Raw genomic sequence first — 23,487 nt, forward strand, 5'->3', positions numbered from 1 at the left:
ATCACAACCAAATTACCTTTCTGCTCTCCTTGTGCCCTGGCTAGGGTATCACCCTGATCAGACAGAGTTGTTACACCCTTCTCCAACCACACATGAGCAACAGGCAAAATACAAGCACCAGAATTGTTTGATCTCTGGGATTTTGCTAAGACACTAACTGGATGCAACCTAGTTACGGCGCCATTCTCCCCAGCAGATGCAAACTTAGGACCATTCCCTTCCTGGGCTTTAGTTGAATCCAGAACCAACTCTGAGACAACTAAATTACTCTCAACCATCACAGGCCGAAAGGCACCTTCTGTCTGCTCCACAGACAAAAAAGAGTTGGAGACGCATTTTCCTTTACTAGACATGCAGCTTGGGATTTCATTTCCCTTGTCCCAGCACACCGGGCTGTTCACAGAGAACTGCTTGGAGACTGGGGTAGCTTCCTCCATAGGCAAGTCAATACCCCTGACAGATACAGGCACATTTCCTTCACTGTCACTATTCTTCGCACAGGAAACAGATAAGGTATAGGGACACTCATCTTCCACTCTCCTTGCCTTCCCAAACTGCTGACTAGATAAAGCCCTTAGCTCACAAGACTGCCTAGGCTCATCCAAAATCTCCTTGTCCTCCTCTCCCTTCGCTTGATCTAATTTCAGATTTACTTCTAAGACATTAGATAGACATTCATAAACTTCATTCACAGCCAAACAGCTACTTTCCAAAGACAAACTTTTGGAGAAACCCTCCCTAGGCACAACCTTAGGATCAATCCTCTCTTGTGCCTGGTTTGTATTAACTTGACTGACCATAGCTTTAATATCATTTCCAATCATAATATCCTTAGGGATTATGTCTTTTACTCCCACAACCATGGTGCCCCCCAATCCCTTCCATTTCAGGTGGACTTTAGCCAAAGGCACCCTGACAAAATACTTAGATAAAGCTACAACAGTTACATCTTCACCTGGCAAATAATCTTCCTTTCTGACAAGACTTGCTTTAACCAGAGTAATATCTGCTGCGGTGTCCCTCCATGCCATACACCTCACTCCATTCACTTCTGCACTGCTAATAAACTCTGCATTATTTCCCCCATATTTAGCTTTAATGTGAGTTTTAAGGTCAAATTCTTCAGAGACCACAGAAACAGCATTTGCACACAGGGCACCAATGCTGGGCTCTGTGTGGCTTGCCTGTGAGTTTACAACAACAGGGTTAGCATTGGCCATGGCATTTGGGGTTGCTGGTTTTGGGCTGCCCTTCAGTGTCGGGCAGTCTGGTCTCATGTGGCCCAGCATACCACAGTGATAGCATGTAACCTGTTCCGTCCTGGGATGAGAGTTCCTACCTTCCGGGCCCCCTTGAACTCCTCTAGAAGAGTCAGGGACAGATTTACTTTTAAATCCTTCCCTCCTCTTGAACTGGGGAGAATGGTGATTAGTTTTCCCCGGGGTTTTACACCCTTCTCGAGCCCTGTTTTGGGTATGGGCATCCGCAATCTCTGCTGCCCGTAGGACTGACTCAGGGTCCCTGTCACACACAGCTGCTCTCACATGGTCAGGCACAATATCTAAGAACTGTTCCAAAGTTATTAAATCCAGCAATTTTTCAAAACTCCCATGCGCCTTGGCTCCCACAACCCACTTTTTAACAAAACCCATCAGCTTATGAGCACATTCTACAAAAGTACAATCCTTAGGCATTTTAAACTCTCTAAACTTAACTCTGTAAGATTCAGGAGTAACCTTGAATCGCCTTAACACAGAATCTTTAAACCGCCCATAATCTAAGGCTTCTTGTTCCCCCAAGTCATTAAATACCTCCCTGGCTTTTCCAGTCAGTCTGGTCAGCAGGACAGGCATTCGCTGACCCTCAGGGATCTGGTACAGATTGCAGAGGCGTTCAAAGGTAGACAAAAACTCCTCTATATCCTCAGTATCGTTGTAAATGGGACACATCCTTTCCCAGTTTTTCTCATGGCGGGGGGGGAAGTGGAGTACCAGGTGGGGATGACTTTCTCCGCTCTTCCAGTACTTGGAGCTGAAGTCTGGCCGTCTCCTGTTCCATCTTGTGAGTCTCCTGCTCCATCCTGTGAGTCTCCTGCTCAGCAGCGAGCAGCTCTAGACGTCCCTTACGAGCTCTCTCTTCTCTCTCATCAGCCTCCTTCTTTCTTTGATCGGCTTCTTTCTCTCTCTCAGCAGCCTCTTTCTCTAACTCTGCTATTTTTTGCTTCTCCAGCAATCGAAGATCTGCTAGCTTCTGTTCATGCTCAAATTGCAGTTTACTTGTCGCCCTTTGCACTCTAATTTTTTCTGCCTCTTCTGCAGCCTCAGGTAAGGGCTGTGCTCTTGCCCCCTGATCACTGGCTATTAACAGATTTCTCAGTTCTTGATTTGTAGCTTTCTTTCTAAAGCTTATCCTCTTTTCTGAACACAAATTTTCCAGGGCTTTTTTGCCAAGTCCCTCATATGCTCTTTGCTCAGCCATTGCAGCAGCTCTTTAACCAACCAAACTCTGGTTTCAGAGTAACAGCCGTGTTAGTCTGTATCCGCAAAAAGAAGAACAGGAGTACTTGTGGCACCTTAGAGACTAACAAATTTATTAGAGCATAAGCTTTCGTGGACTACAGCCCACTTCTTCGGATGCATATAGAATGGAACATATATTGAGGAGATATATATACACACATACAGAGAGCATAAACAGGTGGGAGTTGTCTTACCAACTCTGAGAGGCCAATTAATTAAGAGAAAAAAAAAAACTTTTGAAGTGATAATCAAGCTAGCCGAGTACAGACAGTTTGATAATAAGTGTGAGAGTACTTACAAGGGGAGATAGTCAATGTCTGTAATGGCTCAGCCATTCCCAGTCCTTATTCAAACCGGAGTTGATTGTGTCTAGTTTGCATATCAATTCTAGCTCACCAGTCTCTCTTTGGAGTCTGTTTTTGAAGTTTTTCTGTTGTAATATAGCCACCCGCAGGTCTGTCACTGAATGACCAGACAGGTTAAAGTGTTCTCCCACTGGTTTTTGAGTATTTTGATTCCTGATGTCAGATTTGTGTCCATTAATTCTTTTGCGTAGAGACTGTCCGGTTTGGCCAATGTACATGGCAGAGGGGCATTGCTGGCACATGATGGCATATATCACATTGGTAGATGTGCAGGTGAACGAGCCCCTGATGGTATGGCTGATGTGATTAGGTCCTATGATGATGTCACTTGAATAGATATGTGGACAGAGTTGGCATCGGGGTTTGTTACAAGGATAGGTTCCTGGGTTAGTGGTTTTGTTCAGTGATGTGTGGTTGCTGGTGAGTATTTGCTTTAGGTTGGGGGGTTGTCTGTAAGCGAGGACAGGTCTGTCTCCCAAGATCTGTGAGAGTAAAGGATCATCTTTCAGGATAGGTTGTAGATCTCTGATGATGCGCTGGAGAGGTTTTAGTTGGGGGCTGAAGGTGACAGCTAGTGGTGTTCTGTTATTTTCTTTGTTGGGCCTGTCTTGTAGGAGGTGACTTCTGGGTACTCGTCTGGCTCTGTCAATCTGTTTTATCACTTCAGCAGGTGGGTATTGTAGTTTTAAGAATGCTTGATAGAGATCTTGTAGGTGCTTGTCTCTATCCGAGGGATTGGAGCAAATGCGGTTATATCTTAGAGCTTGGCTGTAGACAATGGATCGTGTGGTGTGTCCTGGATGGAAGCTGGAGGCATGTAGGTAAGTGTAGCGGTCAGTAGGTTTCCGGTATAGGGTGGTATTGATGTGACCATCGCTTATTAGCACAGTAGTGTCCAGGAAATGGACCGCTTGTGTGGATTGATCTAGGCTGAGGTTGATGGTGGGATGGAAATTATTGAAATCATGGTGAAATTCCTCAAGGGCTTCTTTTCCATGGGTCCAGATGATGAAGATGTCATCAATGTAGCGCAAGTAGAGTAGGGGCGTTAGGGGACGAGAGCTAAGGAAGCGTTGTTCTAAGTCAGCCATAAAAATGTTGGCATATTGTGGGGCCATGCGGGTACCCATAGCAGTGCCGCTGACTTGAAGGTATATATTGTCCCCAAATGTGAAATAGTTGTGGGTGAGGACAAAATCACAAAGTTCAGCCACCAGGTTAGCTGTGACATTATCAGGGATACTGTTCCTGATAGCTTGTAGTCCATCTTTGTGTGGAATATTGGTGTAGAGGGCTTCTACGTCCATAGTGGCCAGGATGGTGTTTTCTGGAAGATCACCGATGGATTGTAGTTTCCTCAGGAAGTCAGTGGTATCTCGAAGATAGCTGGGAGTGCTGGTAGCGTAGGGTCTGAGGACAGAGTCTACATAACCAGACAAGCCTGATGTTAGGGTGCCAATGCCTGAGATGATGGGGCGTCCAGGATATCCAGGTTTATGGATCTTGGGTAGCAAATAGAATACCCCTGGTCGGGGTTCTAGGCATGTGTCTATACGGATTTGTTCCTGTGCTTTGTCAGGGAGTTTTTTTAGCAGATGGTGTAGTTTCTTTAGGTAATCCTCAGTGGGATCAGAGGATAATGGCCTGTAGAATGTGGTGTTAGAGAGCTGTCTAGCAGCCTCCTGGTCATATTCCAATTTATTCATGATGACGACAGCACCTCCTTTGTCAGCCTTTTTGATTATGATGTCCGGGTTGTTTCTGAGGCTGTAGATGGCGTTGTGTTCAGCATGGCTGAGGTTATGTGGCAAGTGATGTTGCTTTTCCACAATTTCAGCCTTTGCACGTCGACGGAAGCAATCTATGTAGAAATCCAGTCTGTTGTTTCGACCGTCCGGAGGAGTCCATGCAGAATCCTTTTTTTTGTAGTGCTGGTAGGGAGGATTCTGTGGGTTAGTATGCTGTTCAGAGGTATGTTGGAAATATTCTTTGAGTCGGAGACGTCGAAAGTAGGATTCTAGGTCACCGCAGAACTGTATCATATTCATGGGTCTGGAGGGACAAAAGGAGAGGCCCCGAGATAGGACAGACTCTTCTGCTGGGCTAAGAGTATAGCTGGAAAGATTAAGAATATTGCTGGGTGGGTTAAGGGAACTACTGTTGTGGCTGCTTGTGGCATGTAGCAGTTTAGATAGTTTAGTGTCCTTTTTCCTTTGTAGAGAGGCAAAGTTTGTCTTGTAAATGGCTTGTCTAGTTTTTGTAAAGTCTATCCATGAGGAAGTTTGTGTGGAAGGTTGGTTTCTTATGAGGGTATCCAGTTCTGAGAGCTCATTCTTAATCTTTCCCTGTTTGCTGTATAGGATGCTGATCAGGTGGTTTCGCAGTTTCTTTGAGAGTGTGTGACACAGTCCCTCAGCATAGTCTGTGTGATATGTAGATTGTAATGGATTTTTTACCTTTAGTCCTTTTGGTATGATGTCCATCTGCTTGCATTTGGAAAGGAAGATGATGTCTGTCTGTATCTGTACGAGTTTTTTCATGAGGTTGATGGATTTCCATTCCATACGGCTAAATGCAGTGCCTTGCATAATGACAGGTTTCAGAGTAACAGCCGTGTTAGTCTGTATCCGCAAAAAGAAGAACAGGAGTACTTGTGGCACCTTAGAGACTAACAAATTTATTAGAGCATAAGCTTTCGTGGACTACAGCCCACTTCTTCGGATGCATATAGAATGGAACATATATTGAGGAGATATATATACACACATACAGAGAGCATAAACAGGTGGGAGTTGTCTTACCAACTCTGAGAGGCCAATTAATTAAGAGAAAAAAAAAAACTTTTGAAGTGATAATCAAGCTAGCCGAGTACAGACAGTTTGATAATAAGTGTGAGAGTACTTACAAGGGGAGATAGTCAATGTCTGTAATGGCTCAGCCATTCCCAGTCCTTATTCAAACCGGAGTTGATTGTGTCTAGTTTGCATATCAATTCTAGCTCACCAGTCTCTCTTTGGAGTCTGTTTTTGAAGTTTTTCTGTTGTAATATAGCCACCCGCAGGTCTGTCACTGAATGACCAGACAGGTTAAAGTGTTCTCCCACTGGTTTTTGAGTATTTTGATTCCTGATGTCAGATTTGTGTCCATTAATTCTTTTGCGTAGAGACTGTCCGGTTTGGCCAATGTACATGGCAGAGGGGCATTGCTGGCACATGATGGCATATATCACATTGGTAGATGTGCAGGTGAACGAGCCCCTGATGGTATGGCTGATGTGATTAGGTCCTATGATGATGTCACTTGAATAGATATGTGGACAGAGTTGGCATCGGGGTTTGTTACAAGGATAGGTTCCTGGGTTAGTGGTTTTGTTCAGTGATGTGTGGTTGCTGGTGAGTATTTGCTTTAGGTTGGGGGGTTGTGTGTAAGCGAGGACAGGTCTGTCTCCCAAGATCTGTGAGAGTAAAGGATCATCTTTCAGGATAGGTTGTAGATCTCTGATGATGCGCTGGAGAGGTTATGCTATGCTTCTGGGTGACATCCCAGACAAGCTGAGATTAGCTCTGCCTAACCTGCTTGATGGCCCAAACTCTCAATCCCAAAATTCAAATTTGGATAGCGTGGGGTTCTGACCCAAAGCTTGATTGACCTGGTTCTGTGGATCCAAGCACGACTACGCCACTGTGACAATGCGGATCTGGCGGAACCCAACTGAGAGTGCCAACTCAGGACAAATTGCTCAAACAGGGCAGTTACAGCCCAAGGCTGGGGTTTCTTCCACCTCTAAGGCAAACCAAACCAGCCAGACTAGGAGGACTTCGGTCTCACCCCCTGGCTAACCGCAAGTCTCACAAGCAATCTCCTTAGACACCCCAGTTTCCCAGTATTACCACCAGTGCCACTCGTTATGGGGACAAATGGTTATGAAAACCAATACCCCAGTAAAAGAAAAAGGTTCTCCTGATCCCAAAGGACCAAGCCCCAGACCCAGGTCAATATACAAGTTAGATCTTACCCACAAATCACGCTGTTGCCAATCCTTTAGAATCTAAAATCTAAAGGTTTATTCATAAAAGGAAAAAGATAGAGATGAGAGTTAGAATTGGTTAAATGGAATCAATTACATACAGTAATGGCAAAGTTCTTGGTTCAGGCTTGCAGCAGCGATGGAATAAGCTGCAGGTTCAAATCAAGTCTCTGGAATACATCCCCCGCTGGGATGGGTCATTCAGTCCTTTGTTCAAAGCTCCAGCTTGTAGCGAAGTTCCTCCAGAGGTATGAAGCAGGATTGAAGACAAGATGGAGATGAGACATCAGCCTTATATAGTCTTTTCCAGGTGTAAGAATACCTCTTTGTTCTTACTGTGGAAAATTACAGCAAAATCGAGTCTGGAGTCACATGGGCCAGTCCCTGCATACTTTGCTGAGTTACAAGGCGTATCTGCCTTCTCTCAATGGGTCCATTGTATAGCTGATGGTCCTTAATGGGCCATCAAGCAGGTTAGGCAGAGCTAATCTCAGCTTGTCTGGGATGTCACCCAGAAGCATAGCATAAATTTGCCATACAGACAGTATAGAGCCAATATTCATAACTTCGACCACAAAACTGATACACACATATAGACAGCATAATCATAACCAGTAAACCATAACCTTGTCCTAGACACCCCATTTGACCCCCTTTATACAATATTTGGGTGCCACTACAGGACCTTGGTTGCAACAATGATCTATACGGTCCCAGTTTATGTCAATAACGTCACACTGTCAGACTCCAGAAAGGGGAATTCAACTAGACAAAGATTTCCTGTGTAAACTGGCCTTCTGAAATGAACCCAGCCCTCCTGGCTCGCTTTCTGTCCGTCAGGTGTTCCCTGCGGTGGGTCCAAACACCAACACCTACCGCAGCGTGCTGCTCTGGAACGTTGGCACCTCCCCGATCACCTTCTGCATGAACCAGGACACCTGTCCCTCTGTCTTGGTCAAACCCTGCTCAGGGTACGTAGCTCCAGGAGCCCACCAGATCTTCCTTCTCTCAACGCAGCCGGCGGACATGGCCACACACCAGCACATCCTGTCCTTGCAGCTGAACTCCTATCCCAAGTACACCCAGGTAGGGCGAGGGTAGAAGGGCTGTTTTGTTCTCTCCCTTCATGATAACCTTCACCGTGGGCCTGGTTATTTCTCTTTTTTGGTACTTTGGTTTCTTCTGTTTTGGAAATGGGAATTTAAAGTCTTCTAAAATGTCCTTTGGGTGGCATCAATGTGCCCATTTCTTATTGGCACAGCAGGTGCCTTCCAGGGCCTGGTGCCCCTCGTTCTCCTGCCTGCCTTGTGCCAAGGTTTCATCAGGACTCTCCGAGACAGCACAACAGGCAGGCCCGGAGTCCTTCCCCCCTCCGAGCTCAGCCCTGTTGTGATCCCAGATGCCTTTTGGAAGGAGCTGCAAATTTGCCTGGTCCTTTTAGAGCTTAGCTAAGGTTTCCTGCTACTGTCTATTCCCTTTCCCTGAGTCCCATAGGAGATCTCGCTCCGGAGCAGTGGCGAGTCCCTTCTGTTGCTCTTAGAAGGAGATGGGAATCTGTACTTCAAGCCTACCTGTGTGGGGACCTCAACCACACGCACTTACACCATAAAGAACTGCACAAGGTTACCGATGCAGTTCAAGTGGAAGATCCAGGAGTCTGACAGGAAGGTTCTCTCCGTCAAGCCCGCCACAGGGGTCATCCAGCCCAACGAAGCCTTGGTGAGTTCTGCCGAAGTCATTTTCTTCTGCCACCCACCATACAGCTGAGAGCAAAAACACATGGCAGCAGTTCACAGCCCCATAGGCCAAGAGCAGAGAGTGCCAGGACATGTCTTGGGTAGGGTAGCTAGCCAGCTTCCTCCAGCTTGATCCTGAAGTAGGTTTGCTCCACCACATCCTTGTTTCCTTCCAGACACTAGGAGCAAATATATTGTAAACCACTGTGCAGGTTTCCCTCTACATCTCCTGTGGAGGGTAGCAAGAACTGGTGCATCTGAGAAGGCCAGGCTGTGAGTGTCTAGGCATGTGCTCCCAGTAAGAACCCCCAACACAGGGGTCAGGTAATGGGCAGAGAATCGATCGGGAGTCAGGACAGAGCTGAATGGAAGGATGGTCGCTGGAGTGTGACTGAGACACCAGTGAGAGAGGAAGGTGCTGTCTGTCTTATACACCCAGGATTGTCATCTGCTCCATAATGTCTTTGGAATTGACTCCCTGGCCCGGGCCGTGGAAAGGCTGGGAACACCAGTGACTGCCCTCTCCCTCCTGTGATTCCAGGCTCAGACATGGACCTTTACTCCTGGGGAGGAGACCAAGTATCTCCTGCGAAGCTGGGTGTCAGTGTGGAGAGCCCATGGGAGTTCAGGCCCTGAGTCTCCTGAGAGAACCCGCTACACCCTGCGGGTTATTGGCGAGGGGGCACTGGGCACCATTAGGGTAAGTACCAGAGTGTGGGAGAGGGGGAAGAGGAGGAGTGTCCCCCGGGGGATTAATTGGCTAAGCAGAATCTCCAGCCTCCTAGTAAAGTACTAGAGGAGGGTGGGACAACTGGTGCTTGGAGCCCAATGGCAGCTTCTTTCCAGAGGGAGGGAGGTGATAGTAGAGGAAAGAATGTTACTGTCGCTCTGCTGTACTTCTGGGTTGGCCTTGCATTCAGCAAGAGTCCATCACCCCTCCACCCTTTTGTTATCAGGTGCCTATGCAGTTCCCCTCCTCTTTGCGTGGGGCAAGGCTCCATAGTAAGACTACAAGTCCCAGCAGGCAATGCTGTATCATCTCTATGGTACATAGTGGGTCCCAGAGTCAAACGTTGCACATCCCTGGGCTACACTGTGTCTATTGGCCTAGCCCGATAGCAGCCTTGTCCTGCCCCCTGAGCAGTCTGCGCTGATGTAACAATACCAGCCTGATCCTTGTGTGCCGGCTTTGGGCTCTAGGCTCAGGAGGAACAGCGGGACCTAGGGAACATTCTGGTTGGCGGCCTGCAGTCCTGTGACCTTGTACTGTTGAATAATGGGATCTGTTCTCTGAACTACATCCTCCACGTGGAGCAGATAATCACAGGACCGTGTGACCCTGAGGAAGTCCTCAGCGATCCGCTAGGTATTAAAAGAATGTTTGGGGAGGCGGGTTGGGGGGCATTGGGCCTTGTTTTCTAAAATGGATGAATTGCTCTTGCCAGCTGGAGAAACACCTATTCTTTCTGTGACAGCCGGTATGTTTGAGAAGGTACAGGTGTGTCCTGGCTGGCTGGCTGCCTCTCATTCTATACTGGGTACCTCGTACAAACCTCTGCCACTAATATTAAAGCTGTAACAAAGTTCTACTAAAACAAAAGCTTCCTGTTCTCATCACTCACCAGTTCTGCCAGTATTGCTCACTTCAGCGGAAAATGTCCAGGCTGGGGCCCTGCTCAAAGTTTCCGCTCAAAGGGTAACATTTTGAGCAAAATCAATTCAGAAGTTTTTGGATTTGGAAAAAAAAAAACATTTTCTTTTAAAAATAATATCCGTGCCCAGATTTCTAAACAGGGCTAGAAGCAAAACCATCTCCGGATTGACACTTGGAGCTTGTCCTGGAGAGTCGTCCATGAGGACTAGCGTGTGTCCGTGTTTGGTTTGGATTGAGCAGTTAGCTCGTACACTGTGTATATAGCATTATATATACAGAGAGAATTATACTGAGACCAAGAGGTCAGTGCCCTCCCGGTACTCACTTCCTTTCCTTTCTCTCGCAGCTTTAGAACTGGATCATTACAAGGGGATGATTCCCGCAAGGTCAAAGGCCATTGTCCAAGCAACCGTCAGCCCAGCCCGTCAGCTGCATTACACCTGGTCAATCAGTTACACCATTTCCACGCCCAAAGGTGAGCGCCCCAGCTTGCCAGGAAGGACCAAAAGGGCCGTTCCATTGCATCCAGCCAGGGGGCCCTTTCCACACCAGACATAAACTGTCTGAATCTACCAAGATGTCAGCTCCCAGCTGCGCCCCTCCTTCCATTCCCAGTGGATTACTCTGTGCTGAACAGCTCAGCTGGACTCACAGGGGATGTTTTTCTTTCTCCCTTGCCCCATCCTGTCTGCAGAGATGGCGACGGTTAGACACAGCTGAGCCCTGGGGTGCCGAGGCAGAGATGGCGTTAGACACACGGGTGCTGAGGCAGAGACGGCGTTAGACACGGGGGTGCCGAGGCAGAGGCGGCGTTAGACGCGGGGGTGCCGAGGCAGAGGCGGCGTTAGACGCGGGGGTGGTGAGGCAGAGACGGCGTTAGACGCGGGGGTGGTGAGGCAGAGACGGCGTTAGACGCGGGGGTGGTGAGGCAGAGACGGCGTTAGACGCGGGGGTGGTGAGGCAGAGACGGCGTTAGACGCGGGGGTGGTGAGGCAGAGACGGCGTTAGACGCGGGGGTGCAGAGGCAGAGACGGCGTTAGACACACGGGTGCCGAGGCAGAGACGGCGTTAGACGCGGGGGTGCCGAGGCAGAGACGGCGTTAGACACACGGGTGCCGAGGCAGAGACGGCGTTAGACGCGGGGGTGGTGAGGCAGAGACGGCGTTAGACGCGGGGGTGCTGAGGCAGAGACGGCGTTAGACGCGGGGGTGCAGAGGCAGAGGCGGCGTTAGACGCGGGGGTGCAGAGGCAGAGGCGGCGTTAGACGCGGGGGTGCCGAGGCAGAGGCGGCGTTAGACGCGGGGGTGCCGAGGCAGAGACGGCGTTAGACGCGGGGGTGCCGAGGCAGAGACGGCGTTAGACGCGGGGGTGCCGAGGCAGAGACGGCGTTAGACGCGGGGGTGCAGAGGCAGAGACGGCGTTAGACGCGGGGGTGCCGAGGCAGAGACGGCGTTAGACGCGGGGGTGCCGAGGCAGAGACGGCGTTAGACGCGGGGGTGCCGAGGCAGAGACGGCGTTAGACACACGGGTGCCGAGGCAGAGACGGCGTTAGACACACGGGTGCCGAGGCAGAGACGGCGTTAGACGCGGGGGTGCCGAGGCAGAGACGGCGTTAGACGCGGGGGTGCCGAGGCAGAGACGGCGTTAGACGCGGGGGTGGTGAGGCAGAGACGGCGTTAGACGCGGGGGTGCAGAGGCAGAGACGGCGTTAGACGCGGGGGTGCAGAGGCAGAGACGGCGTTAGACGCGGGGGTGCAGAGGCAGAGGCGGCGTTAGACGCGGGGGTGCCGAGGCAGAGACGGCGGTAGACGCGGGGGTGCCGAGGCAGAGACGGCGGTAGACGCGGGGGTGCCGAGGCAGAGACGGCGTTAGACGCGGGTGCTGAGGCAGAGACGGCGTTAGGCACACGGGTGCTGAGGCAGAGACGGCGTTAGACACACGGGTGCTGAAGCAGAGATGGCGTTAGACACGGGGGTGCTGAGGCAGAGATGGCGTTAGACACGGGGGTGCTGAGGCAGAGACGGCGTTAGACGCGGGGGTGCTGAGGCAGGGGTGCTGAAGCAGAGACGGCGGTAGACGCGGGGGTGCTGAGGCAGAGACTGCGTTAGACACGGGGGTGCTGAGGCAGGGGTGCTGAAGCAGAGACGGCGTTAGACGCGGGGGTGCCGAGGCAGAGACGGCGTTAGACGCGGGGGTGCTGAGGCAGAGACGGCGTTAGACACGGGTGCTGAGGCAGAGACGGCGTTAGACACGGGGGTGCTGAGGCAGAGACGGCGTTAGACACACGGGTGCCGAGGCAGAGACGGCGTTAGACGCGGGGGTGCTGAGGCAGAGACGGCGTTAGACGCGGGGGTGCTGAGGCAGAGACGGCGTTAGACACACGGGTGCTGAGGCAGAGACGGCGTTAGATACGGGGGTGCTGAGGCAGAGACGGCGTTAGATACGGGGGTGCTGAGGCAGGGGTGCTGAAGCAGAGACGGCGGTAGACGCGGGGGTGCCGAGGCAGAGGCGGCGGTAGACGCGGGGGTGCCGAGGCAGAGAGGGCGCTAGACGCGGGGGTGCCGAGGCAGAGACGGCGTTAGACGCGGGGGTGCCGAGGCAGAGACGGCGGTAGACGCGGGGGTGCCGAGGCAGAGACGGCGGTAGACACACGGGTCCCGGGGCAGAGACGGCGTTAGACGCGGGGGTGCGGAGGCAGAGACGGCGTTAGACGCGGGGGTGCGGAGGCAGAGACGGCGTTAGACGCGGGGGTGCCGAGGCAGAGGCGGCGTTAGACGCGGGGGTGCCGAGGCAGAGGCGGCGTTAGACGCGGGGGTGCCGAGGCAGAGGCGGCGTTAGACGCGGGGGTGCCGGGGCAGAGACGGCGTTAGACGCGGGGGTGCAGAGGCAGAGACGGCGTTAGACGCGGGGGTGCCGAGGCAGAGACGGCGTTAGACGCGGGGGTGCCGAGGCAGAGACGGCGTTAGACGCGGGGGTGCCGGGGCAGAGACGGCGTTAGACGCGGGGGTGCCGAGGCAGAGACGGCGTTAGACACGGGGGTGCAGAGGCAGAGACGGCGGTAGACGCGGGGGTGCCGAGGCAGAGGCGGCGTTAGACGCGGGGGTGCCGAGGCAGAGGCGGCGTTAGACGCGGGGGTGCCGGGGCAGAGATGGTGTTAGACACGCGGGGGTGCCGAGGCAGAGACGGCGTTAGACACGGGGGTGCTGAGGCAGAGACGGCGTTAGACGCGGGGGTGCCGGGGCAGAGACGGCGTTAGACGCGGGGGTGCTGAGGCAGAGACGGCGTTAGACACGGGGGTGCAGAGGCAGAGACGGCGGTAGACGCGGGGGTGCCGAGGCAGAGGCGGCGTTAGACGCGGGGGTGCCGAGGCAGAGGCGGCGTTAGACGCGGGGGTGCCGGGGCAGAGATGGTGTTAGACACGCGGGGGTGCCGAGGCAGAGACGGCGTTAGACGCGGGGGTGCCGGGGCAGAGGCGGCGTTAGACGCGGGGGTGCCGGGGCAGAGATGGTTCCCAGTCCACCCATTCCCCACATTGTCCCCTCTCCTCCACATGCTGATGCCCCACCCGTGCAGCTTCCCGTTATATGTTTTATAACAGACATGTTCATGTGTTGGTTGCTTCTGACACGTGTGCCCAGGCATCCCAGGCAGGGGTCTGGCTCTCCGGTGGGGATCCAGACCCTACTTCTAGCCCACCCCGGGCAGCTTCCCTCGACATTGCACTGACTAGTTCTGGTCTTTTCTCCTGCCAGCTCTGGATCCTGCAAACGCCGTAGGGGAGCAGCAGGCCCTCTGCTGTGTAGTAGCGACGGGCGTCTACCCCTCTGTGTGCGTCACGGATGTGTGTGCGGCAGGAAGTGCCCGCGGCATCAGCAAGCTGCATCTCTGGAGGCTCTTCACACTGGAAACTCTGAACCAGTACCTGGAGCGAGACCCCACCTCCGCAGAGCTCACCTACAGGGTTCCCACACGGCACAGGTGACTAGAGACCCAGCCCAGAGGAGCCTGGAACCTGCAGTACAATCCAGGAAGGGAAAGCATGGCCGGAGGGTTTGATTTGCAGCTCGGTGTCACCTTCGCTGACTCCTTCCCAGCCCCAAAGCAGGCAGCTCCTCACCTCTCCCTGGCCCACTGCCTGTGCTCCCTGTCTTGTCCTTTCCCCTCTGCGGGGAGGCTGTAAGCCTTGAAACTTCACCTCGCCTTTCTCCCTCTCTTCTCGGGTCCATCTCCATGGGCTCAGCATTGCCCTGCTGGATGGTAGCAGGGAATGAGTCCCACCCCGCTCCCCTGTCTGCAGTCATCCCGAGGTGATGCACTGAGCCTGGGTGGGCACTGCTCTCCCTCAGGACCCCGTCTCCTCTCCAGGGCCCAGCATCCGGCTGAGCTGCCACTCTGTTCCTGGGGTTCCTGGCTATGACCTGTGTTGTGCCCGCTCTAGGCGCTAAGTGCACTGTGCCTACCCAGCATGCCCAGCCCTCGCTGGGTGTTGAGAGTCCCAGTGTGGCAGTTTATGGGTGTGGAGGGAAGAGCCACCTTAGACAGAGGCAGCTCTCAGGAGGAGGGGAAAGTGTTTAAGCATCTGGGTGCCTCCTCTCTGGGCAGCTGATGTTCCTGGAGTGTGGAGCCCTCATGAGGCGTGAAGGTCACTAGCTTCTGCTGGTACCCAAGGGAGGAGCCTCCCGGCAGTTGTGTTGCATCCATCTCTTGCAGCACCTCCAGTGAGCTTTCCCTCCTCTTGGCTTGATTTCATCTCCTCTTCCTCTGCCCTGCACAGCGTCTGCCCAGTCCCCCCCGTGCACACCCCCGTCCTGCTGGATTTCAACTTTGGGGCTGCTCCGATAGAAGCTGAGCCGTCCGTGGTGATCCTCATGCTGGAGAACAATGGGGTGGTGCCAGTGGAATGGTACGTAGCTCTCGTTAAAGCCTGTGCCCTCCTCTGGAATCAGAGCTGCTCCTGGGCATGGAGCCGCTCCCAGGGCACTGAGTGCACGTGGCATCCAAGGGGCTCTATGTTCTGAGGGGTTTAGCTAGAGGAGACTTGACAGGGGACTTCAGCAGGAGGGTTCTGAATCCCCGACTGGGCTGAACTCCGTCCTATCACCCGTCTGGGGTCCTTCTACGGAGCTGCCCAGCACAAACTGTGCGGGACTGTCCCAGTTTTCATGGATTCATCTTGTGTCCTGCAGGCCAGGCCTGAGACTCATGGCTGTATCTGGGTGGGGAACCCAGGGCTGGGTTCCCAGAGGGTTCTGCAGCCAGGCCTGAGGGGGATGGCAGGATGGCAGTGGTGAGGAGTTTCCAGCACTTCCATGCCTTGTGCTAAAGCTGATACCTTCATGATCCCAGGCCTTGACACATTTACTATCAGAACAAGCCCCCGTGTGGGAGTGATGCCCATTCTCATTCCTGCTCTGGCTGACTGGCTTTGCTGGGTCCATAGGGCCTTTCTGTTCCCCTCTGACCAGAAGATTGATGTGGAGCACTGGGCAGAAAACACAGAGTTCAACCCCAGTGAGCTGCACCAGATGAGAGTTCAGGACAACCAGCTCTTCAGTGTTTCCCCAAAGTCAGGAAGACTTTTCCCAGGACAGGAGCAAACAGTGCTGCTCTCGCACAGGTGACAGTTCATGCCCTCCTCTCTTGGGCCTTCCCTTCCCCAGGGGTCAGTGCTTACCTGCCGGGATCCTCCCATACCGCAGTGCTGGAACCATTCCCATCACACGGGGCATCCCCAGCAGGGCCCCAGAGAAGTCCCTCTGACTTTGTCCCCTTTTTTCTGACCCCAGTGTGGTCTTTATCGGTATCATGTCAATATCTTTTAAAACTGGATTGGCCAAGGCATTCGGGAATGTGCTGTCTGGACCAACCCTGTGCCAGCCGGACAGAGTGGGGAATGGAGAGATGGCTGGATAGCTCCTTTCCAGAGCCAGTTTGTGTGGTTTTATCTATTAGTAGTTTTGAAAAATCAGGCTGGGCCTAGAGACTGGCTGTGTCAGCGACAGTGGCTCCATATAGAAAAATTAACCAGCTTTTACTTGGGGTCTAATCCTGATTGTCTCTAACTCTTCTGGACTTCAGGAACTCCAGGGCTGAGGCCTGTAATTTGGTGCGTGTCTATATCAAATACAATTGTGCCCCTCCCTGTGTCAATGGCCGTTATGCTACAGTGACTCTCTTTAGCAGGGAAATGAATTGTCTCCTTCACTGTGTGATCCTTGATTCTGTCACTCCAGGCACAGGGTTAGATTTTTAATGTTTTTCTCTCTCGCTGACCCTGGTGTTTTTTCTTGCCCTGCTAGACATGATTTCATCGGCACTGATCGGCTCCCGGTCCTGCTGAAGGTCTCCCATGGCCGTGAGATTCTGGTAAGATAGCAGGCATTGCTTGCCACACAGCTGGCAGGCCAGTACGTTCCAGGGGCTGAATTCACCCGGAGGCATTTTACGCAGGAGCTGCAAAGCATTCAATAAAGGTGGCCTTCCTGTGGAGTCAGCGCCGAACCAGTACCTTAGCCTGGGGCGCTGTGATGGAGGTGCCTTCTTGCGGATGAGGCATGAAACCCAGATTCAGACAGCTTGTGGTCCCCTAGATTAGGGACCATTAAATCATCTAGTCTGACCACCTGCATGGCACAGGCCATTGACATTCACCCAGTTACACCAGGATTGAGCCCAAGAACTTGTTCGATTATTACAGCTTCCAGAAAGGCTCCAGTCTGGAGCTGACGACATCAAGAGAAGGAGAATCCAGCCCTTCCCGTGGGAGTTGGTTCCAATGGTTAATCACCCTCTGTTAAAAATTGTGCTTTATTTGTAATTGGACTTGGTCTGGCTTCCGCTTCCAGCCGTTGGCCCTTGTTCTGCCTTTCTCGATTACAGAGACTACAGGCCCTTTACTACCTAGTGTTTTCTCCCCACGTGCATACTATACCCTCTACTTCAGTCACCCCTCAGTCTTCCTTTTGAGAAACTAAACGGACTGAGCTCCTTGAGTCTCCCTCTAGGGCATTTCTCCAGCCCTTGAATCATTTTTGTGGCTCTTTTCTGCACCATCTCCAGGTTTTCAACATCCTCTTTAAAATGTGCACCCCAGAACTGGATGCACTATTCCAGTGTCTGTCTCACCAGTGCTGTGTACAGACGTAAAATCACCTCGCTACTTCACTCCCTATTCCCCTATTTATACGCCCAAGGGTCACATTAACCCTCTTTGCCATATCATCGCACTGGGAGCTCATGTTCAGTTGCTTTCCCACTGTGAGCCCTAAACCCTTGTCAGGGTCCCTGCTTTCCAGGATACAGTCCCCCATTCTGTAGGTGTGGCCTGCAGGCCTTGTTCCTAGATGTGTCACCTTGCAGTTGGCTCTAACGAAATGCAAACGATCCAGCTCGCTCTGTAGGACAGCCCTGCCCTCCTCGTTACTGCCATTCCACCAACGTTTGTGTCATCTGCAAATGTTAGCAGCAGCAATTTTATATTTACATCCAGATCATGGATGAAAATGTTGACTAGCCTCAGGCCTAGAACCGTTCCCTGCTGGACCCCATAGAAACACCGCTATTTGATGAGGATGCCCCACTGATGACTATTGTTGGAGATCTGTGAGTTAGCCAGTTCTCAATGCATTTAAAATGCACTTTGTTGGACGAGACCAATTTTCCATAAACCGCGTTGGCTGGTTAATTCTGTTCCTGTCCTTTATCAATCCAGCCCTGTAGAGTGGGCTATAAATGTCAGTGCCAACGTCCTGCAACCTGAACCCCGCTGGCGTTCTCCTGGGAGGGGGTCTGTGATTCTGCCCGACGTATTGTTACATTGTACAGCTAATGCAGAGCACCCCATTCTTAGACAGCTCCGCTGGCGCCACACTCATTTCAGGAGCCAGCTCAAAACGGCCTTTCTGGTTTTTCAGTCGTCCACACGCTGACCCACCCTGTGGTATCTCCTGCACCTTGTTTCTCTGCTTGCTTCCAGACGCCCTTTCCTAGTCTCACACTGGCCTCCTCTCTGCCGCTCCACACATTTGGTGCAAGAGTCTTCACCTCTGCAGTTCATGCCCTCTTTCTGGTATATTGACCCTCCCTTCATCGCTCCTCCTCATCAACGCTGTCTCATTTCAAATCCCTCGGAGATGGGCCTTCTCCTAAAGCACCAGCTGCTCTGAGCTCCAGCATGTGATCGGCAGGATCTCCCACAGCTTCTGAGGTGTGGAGGCAGCTGTTCCCCCAGTGCCAGCAGGTAGTACGTTCTGTCCTGTCTGTGCAAAGGTGGGGACAGCAGCCACGTGCCTTCAGCTGTCAGTTCCTTTCTCCCCACCCATGATTGAGGAGCGGCCACTCATTCTCCCTGCCTTGCCGATCACTAAAGCAGCTCAGAGCTGCTCCTGTTTTGCATTTTTCTCTGAGGGTTTCCTCAGGATTGGAACTAATTTCTCTCTCTCAGTTCGAGCCAAAGTCACCTTGTGCTCCGCCGGGCACGGCTCAGACCCCTCTGAGCCTTCCTGTCTGTCTCTGAGAGCTTTGTGTTCACATCACGTTTTATTTTCCGTTCCTTTCTTTTAGGGCTATCGTCAGCTGGAAATCCAGCCTGTTGAACAAATTGTCCAAACAGTGGCTTAACTGTACCTTTCCCTGAAACCCTTGGATGGGCTCCCTGTGCGATGCCGGCTTGGCACACTCCAGAGAGGGATTAGGCCTAGAGCTCCAGAGGCACGTGGCCCTGCCTTGCCCAGTAGAGACTCTGGTGGCTTAAGACCAGTGGTCACCACCCTGCCTCAGAATGAGGAGCAGAGGAGAGTGAGAATGGAACGATGCTGAAGGAGTCTTGGAGGAGCTGCCGCAGCCAATACACAGAGAGCTGCGCCGGCCCCTGTGCTCAAGGAGACCTGGACCAATGGAGGGGCAAATGCAGCATCAGTGCACTGAAGGGAACACCTCCCCCCAGTGCACTCACAAGTGTCGTACGGGCTACGGAGCACCCGTGTGTCAAGGGTGCTGATATGCTGCATCAGAAAGGAGCTGCCTGTGCCCCACACTTTCCCTCTCCTGCAGTGATACATTGTGCGGTGAGAGAGAGAAGGGGAAAAGGGAGACAGGAGCTGAAGCATGATATAGAATCGTAGGACTGGAAGGGATCCCGAGAGGGCATCTAGGCCAGTCCCCTGCACTCAAGGCAGGATTAAGTATTATCTAGACCATCCCGGTCAGGTATTTGTCTAACCTGCTCTTAAAAATCTCCAATGATGGAGATTCCACAACCTCCCTAGGCAATTTACTCCAGTGCTTAACCATCCTGACAGGAAGTTTTTCCTAATGTCCAACCTAAACCTACCTTGCTGCAATTTAAACCCATTGCTTCTTGTCCTGTCCTCAGAGGCAGGGGTCGGCACTACCATGTTGCGCGACGGACACTTGATAAAATTACCGTACTTAGTGACGGACATTTTCAACATTTCTTGAAAAATTACCATGGACCTCAACATTTTTACCATGAACACGTTGTGACCCCTGCTCAGAGGTTAAGAAGAACAATTCTTCTCCCTCCTCCTTGTAACATCCGTTTATGTACTTGAAAACTGTTATCATGTCCCCGCTCAGTCTTCTCTTCTCCATGCTAAACAAACCCAATTTTTTCAATCTTCCCTCAGAGGTCATGTTTTCTAGACCTTTCATCATTTTTGTTGCTCTTCTCTGGACTTTCTCCACTTTGCCCACATCTTTCCTGAATGTGGTGCCCAGAACTGGACACAATACTCCAGTTGAGGCCTAATCAGTGCGGAGCAGAGCGGAAGAATTACTGCTTGTGTCTTGCTTACAATGCTCCTTTCAATATGGCTCCTCCCCTCTCAAGAGGAACAGGAGTGGTGCAGAAGATTGCTCTCTGCCTGCACTCATGGGAAAGAAGGGGAAGAGACACATGCCTGGGAATTCATTGAGGCTTGGAGCCATTTGGAGAATCCATTGTAGCCTCGAGCCCAAGGGCTGAACCTGGGATATCTCAGATGGCATCAGTAAGCAGCTCCGGGGTGGGGGTCGTCGCCATCTGTGTGCTTCGAGACTGGAGAGCAGACTGCTTGCGGGCCGGGGTCTGTATGATGATGTTAGGGGCAGGTGGGCCCAACCCAAGGCATGGATTTTCTTTGTCCATCTTTGAGCCCCAAGCACAGCTTGGTGCTGATCACTAGCGAGCCAGGCGGGAAAGGCTCAAGACGATGGATCTGTTCCCATCTCTCTCTTCCTCCGCTGGCACTGCCCCTCTTCATAAGTGACCTTTTTCATCTGGAGTGAGGTCTCTTGTGGGGCCTTCACTCCCTCCCCTCCCACTGGGATGCAGGCTAATGGTCTAAAGTGACTTGTTCTGGCTTTGAGGTGACTCTAGGTTTATGGGGGTTTTGAGGGAAATCACATTGATTCCTGCAGGAAACTTTTTGCAGGAAAAAATCCCCAGCTCTGGGAACCTGCATGCCCCACTCTTCCAGAGAGGTGGTAGCTTTTGGCACGGGAAACCCTTTGCCCGGTCACTCTCCATTATCCAAACCACTGCAGCTCTGACTTCTCTGTCGGAGCACAGTGGCGGATCAGGAGAGTGGGTTGGGCAGAATTTGCCGCCATCAGCGGTTTTGAAAGGAAGCCCACTGCAGGCTGCAGATGTTGCGCCATAGAGCCTGGTTCCCAGAGCTCGATCACTTCCACTGAAGGGCAGGATCCTGGGGGGGATCCCCACTGGCGTGTGGAATCCACAGGGTGGACCCGCAAATGCTTCAAGATTTCAAAGCTTATTAACTGGTCATGACATATGGTTACCTGGAGTTGGCATTCTCTGAGCAAGCTCTGCTCCTGTGTGGGTGTCTGCTGTCTCTGGGCTCTGCATGCTTAGACCAGGGCCGCCCTAGGGGGGTGGGGGGGCAAGTGGGGCAATTTGCCCCAGGCCACAGACCCCACAGGGGCCCCGTGAGCCCTGGCCGAGAATCCCTTTCCTGACCCGGCGGCGGTCCGGGTCTTCGGCGGCATTTCGGCGACGGGGGGCCCTTCAGTGCTGCTGAAGACATGGAGCGACTGAAGGGCCCCATGCTGCCGAAATGCTGCCACTGCCGCCGCAGACTCGGCGCACCGCCCGGTGAGTACAAGCTCCCCCGCTTTGCTCCAGGCCCCCTGAATCCTCTGGGCGGGCCTGGCTTGGACAGACAGTAATCATTGCGGGCAGACTTCCAGCGCCTACAGAGTCCATCAGGAAAGCATTGATCTCAGCAAGCCTGAGCCTGTTGGTCTCGTTCTCTAAGTTCCATCCTGCTACTTTGGTTGTCAGTTCTATGGAGACGACCGCCTGTAGGTAACCTCCCCTGCGCCCAGGGGAACGGGTGTCTCACCTTGGGGATCAGAGGCCTGTGGAAGAGCCCGCTGGATAAAATCAGCAGGCCTGGCTCCCTGAGTCAAGCTCAGGAAATGGACTCTCCCACTCTCATCGGAGTGCAGGCTTCGGGGACTGTCTCATGCCTAGGCACCCTTGCTTGTCTTTCTTGATTGTGAGCTGTATGGAGCAGGAACTGTCTTCCCTTGTATTTGTGCAGAGCCTGGCACAATGGAGCGCTGATCCCTGGGGTGCTAAGTATTTGTACGGTGCTTTGAGATGATAAATACTGATATTGTGCCTTGGGAATCCGTTACTGCCTGTTTGTCTAGTCCTGTTCTCTTCTTGTATCCGGCTCAGCTCCCTGCTCAGGGTGAGGAGGTACTTTAGAGGTACCACCAGCATCTTGTCTGCTTGGCTCTTGTTTCACTACTGAATTACATCAGCCTCGCCTGTGGGTTTCTGACAACCCAGGAATTCTGTGGCTCATCACAGCTCCTGTCTCCCCCTTGCTTTAGTAGTTCTCCCATCTGGGCTCTTAAAACAGTTTCACATTTGGCTCAGCCATTTCACTGTGGAGTTCTGAGGCCTCCAAGCTTCTTGTGAACCCTGCCTACATCCTGTCCAACAGCTGTATCTGGGGCTTCCTCGGCAGTCTCCACCCTCAACGCTGCCGTCACGCTCTAGATCAAACAGCTTTGGGTTTCTCCGGTGCGCTCCAACGGGGAATTATAGCCTGCAGTTCCCTGCCCCGTGTGGCTTGAGGTCTGCTCTCTCAGGGGCTCTGTAGAGCTAGTGAGAGGAGGACACCCAGTCTCTGGGGTTCCTTCCTGCTGCGTTGCAGAGGGGACACTGTTGATATCTCCACTGGTTTGCCACTTCACATTTATGCTTGGCGGTTCCTGTGGCAGCTTCTAGGCTCCCATGCTTTAGAGACCGAGCGTGAGGGCCTTTGACTGAGAACTGGAGGAAGGACAATCACTTACAGCCCTTCCGTGATAAGGTGGGTACCATCTCCTGGTACAGGGGATAAAGTGCCAAAGCTCTGTCTCACAGCTGTCAGGCTGGGAGTGGGCGGGGGGTGGGGATTGGTGCAATGCAAACCTTCCGAGAGGAAGAATGTACAGGTCAGTAATATTTACCTCCCTTGCTTATGCCTCTTAGCTCCTGTCTGCCTCTCCTGTTATTACTGATTTAGTTCTGTAACTGTGATAGCGTGATGTTCTCTTCCTGGAGAGAATTATTGTTTTTTTTCCCTTGCCTGCACCGTAGCTGAATTTCATTGGCGTGACGGTGGAACGGGAGCAGCGGTACGTTCACTTTACCTCCACTAAGCATGTGTTCACCCCCATCGCCATCGGCAGCTCCAGCCCGCCCAAACAGGTGAGCGGCCACGACTCACACCTACCAGCAGGCAGAGCAAAATAGCTAGAATGCCGACCTGTGCTGGGGGGGTGGAGGAAGCAGTGGCACGTGTTAGCTATGGAATAGCCTCTCAAGGGAAGTAGTGAAGCCCCATCACATGGGTGGTTTGAGACTGGAACTAGCCAAAGCCCTGGAGATGGGCTGTAGGGCCGGTTCTGCACTGGGGAGGCGGGCGGGAGGTCCCCATCTCTGAACTCTGGTTCCCATCTCCAAAGAGCTGACTGGACTGATTGTCCCATAAGATGCGAGCTTATATTGTTGATTCCCGCAGCCTGCTGCCACTGGATCTGAGTAAAACTGTGTTCGGTGGGCAGTTTGAGGGGGTCAGCAAGCATGCGGACAAAGGAGATCCAGTGGATATAGTGTATTTAGATTTTCAGAAAGCCTTTGACAAGGTCCCTCACCAAAGGCTCT

General features: G+C 52.5%; 1 protein-coding gene across 3 annotated transcripts in view; it reads left to right on the top strand.

Annotated features, from left to right (window-relative positions):
- CFAP65 (cilia and flagella associated protein 65) overlaps positions 1–23,487 on the top strand; it is a 53,161-nt gene that overhangs the window by 16,899 nt on the left and 12,775 nt on the right. For all 3 annotated transcript variants that reach the window (XM_065560454.1, XM_024104748.3, XM_065560455.1), the window contains 10 exons: positions 7,752–7,997; positions 8,406–8,630; positions 9,189–9,347; positions 9,848–10,013; positions 10,648–10,776; positions 14,054–14,279; positions 15,076–15,204; positions 15,742–15,918; positions 16,601–16,667; positions 22,921–23,031. In XM_065560454.1, the coding sequence (XP_065416526.1) occupies positions 7,752–7,997; positions 8,406–8,630; positions 9,189–9,347; positions 9,848–10,013; positions 10,648–10,776; positions 14,054–14,279; positions 15,076–15,204; positions 15,742–15,918; positions 16,601–16,667; positions 22,921–23,031 (1,635 nt within the window). The remainder of the gene's footprint in view (positions 1–7,751; positions 7,998–8,405; positions 8,631–9,188; positions 9,348–9,847; positions 10,014–10,647; positions 10,777–14,053; positions 14,280–15,075; positions 15,205–15,741; positions 15,919–16,600; positions 16,668–22,920; positions 23,032–23,487) is intronic.

This window comes from Chrysemys picta, chromosome 11 (assembly GCF_011386835.1).
Source record: "Chrysemys picta bellii isolate R12L10 chromosome 11, ASM1138683v2, whole genome shotgun sequence".
NCBI classification, from domain to species: Eukaryota; Metazoa; Chordata; order Testudines; family Emydidae; genus Chrysemys; species Chrysemys picta.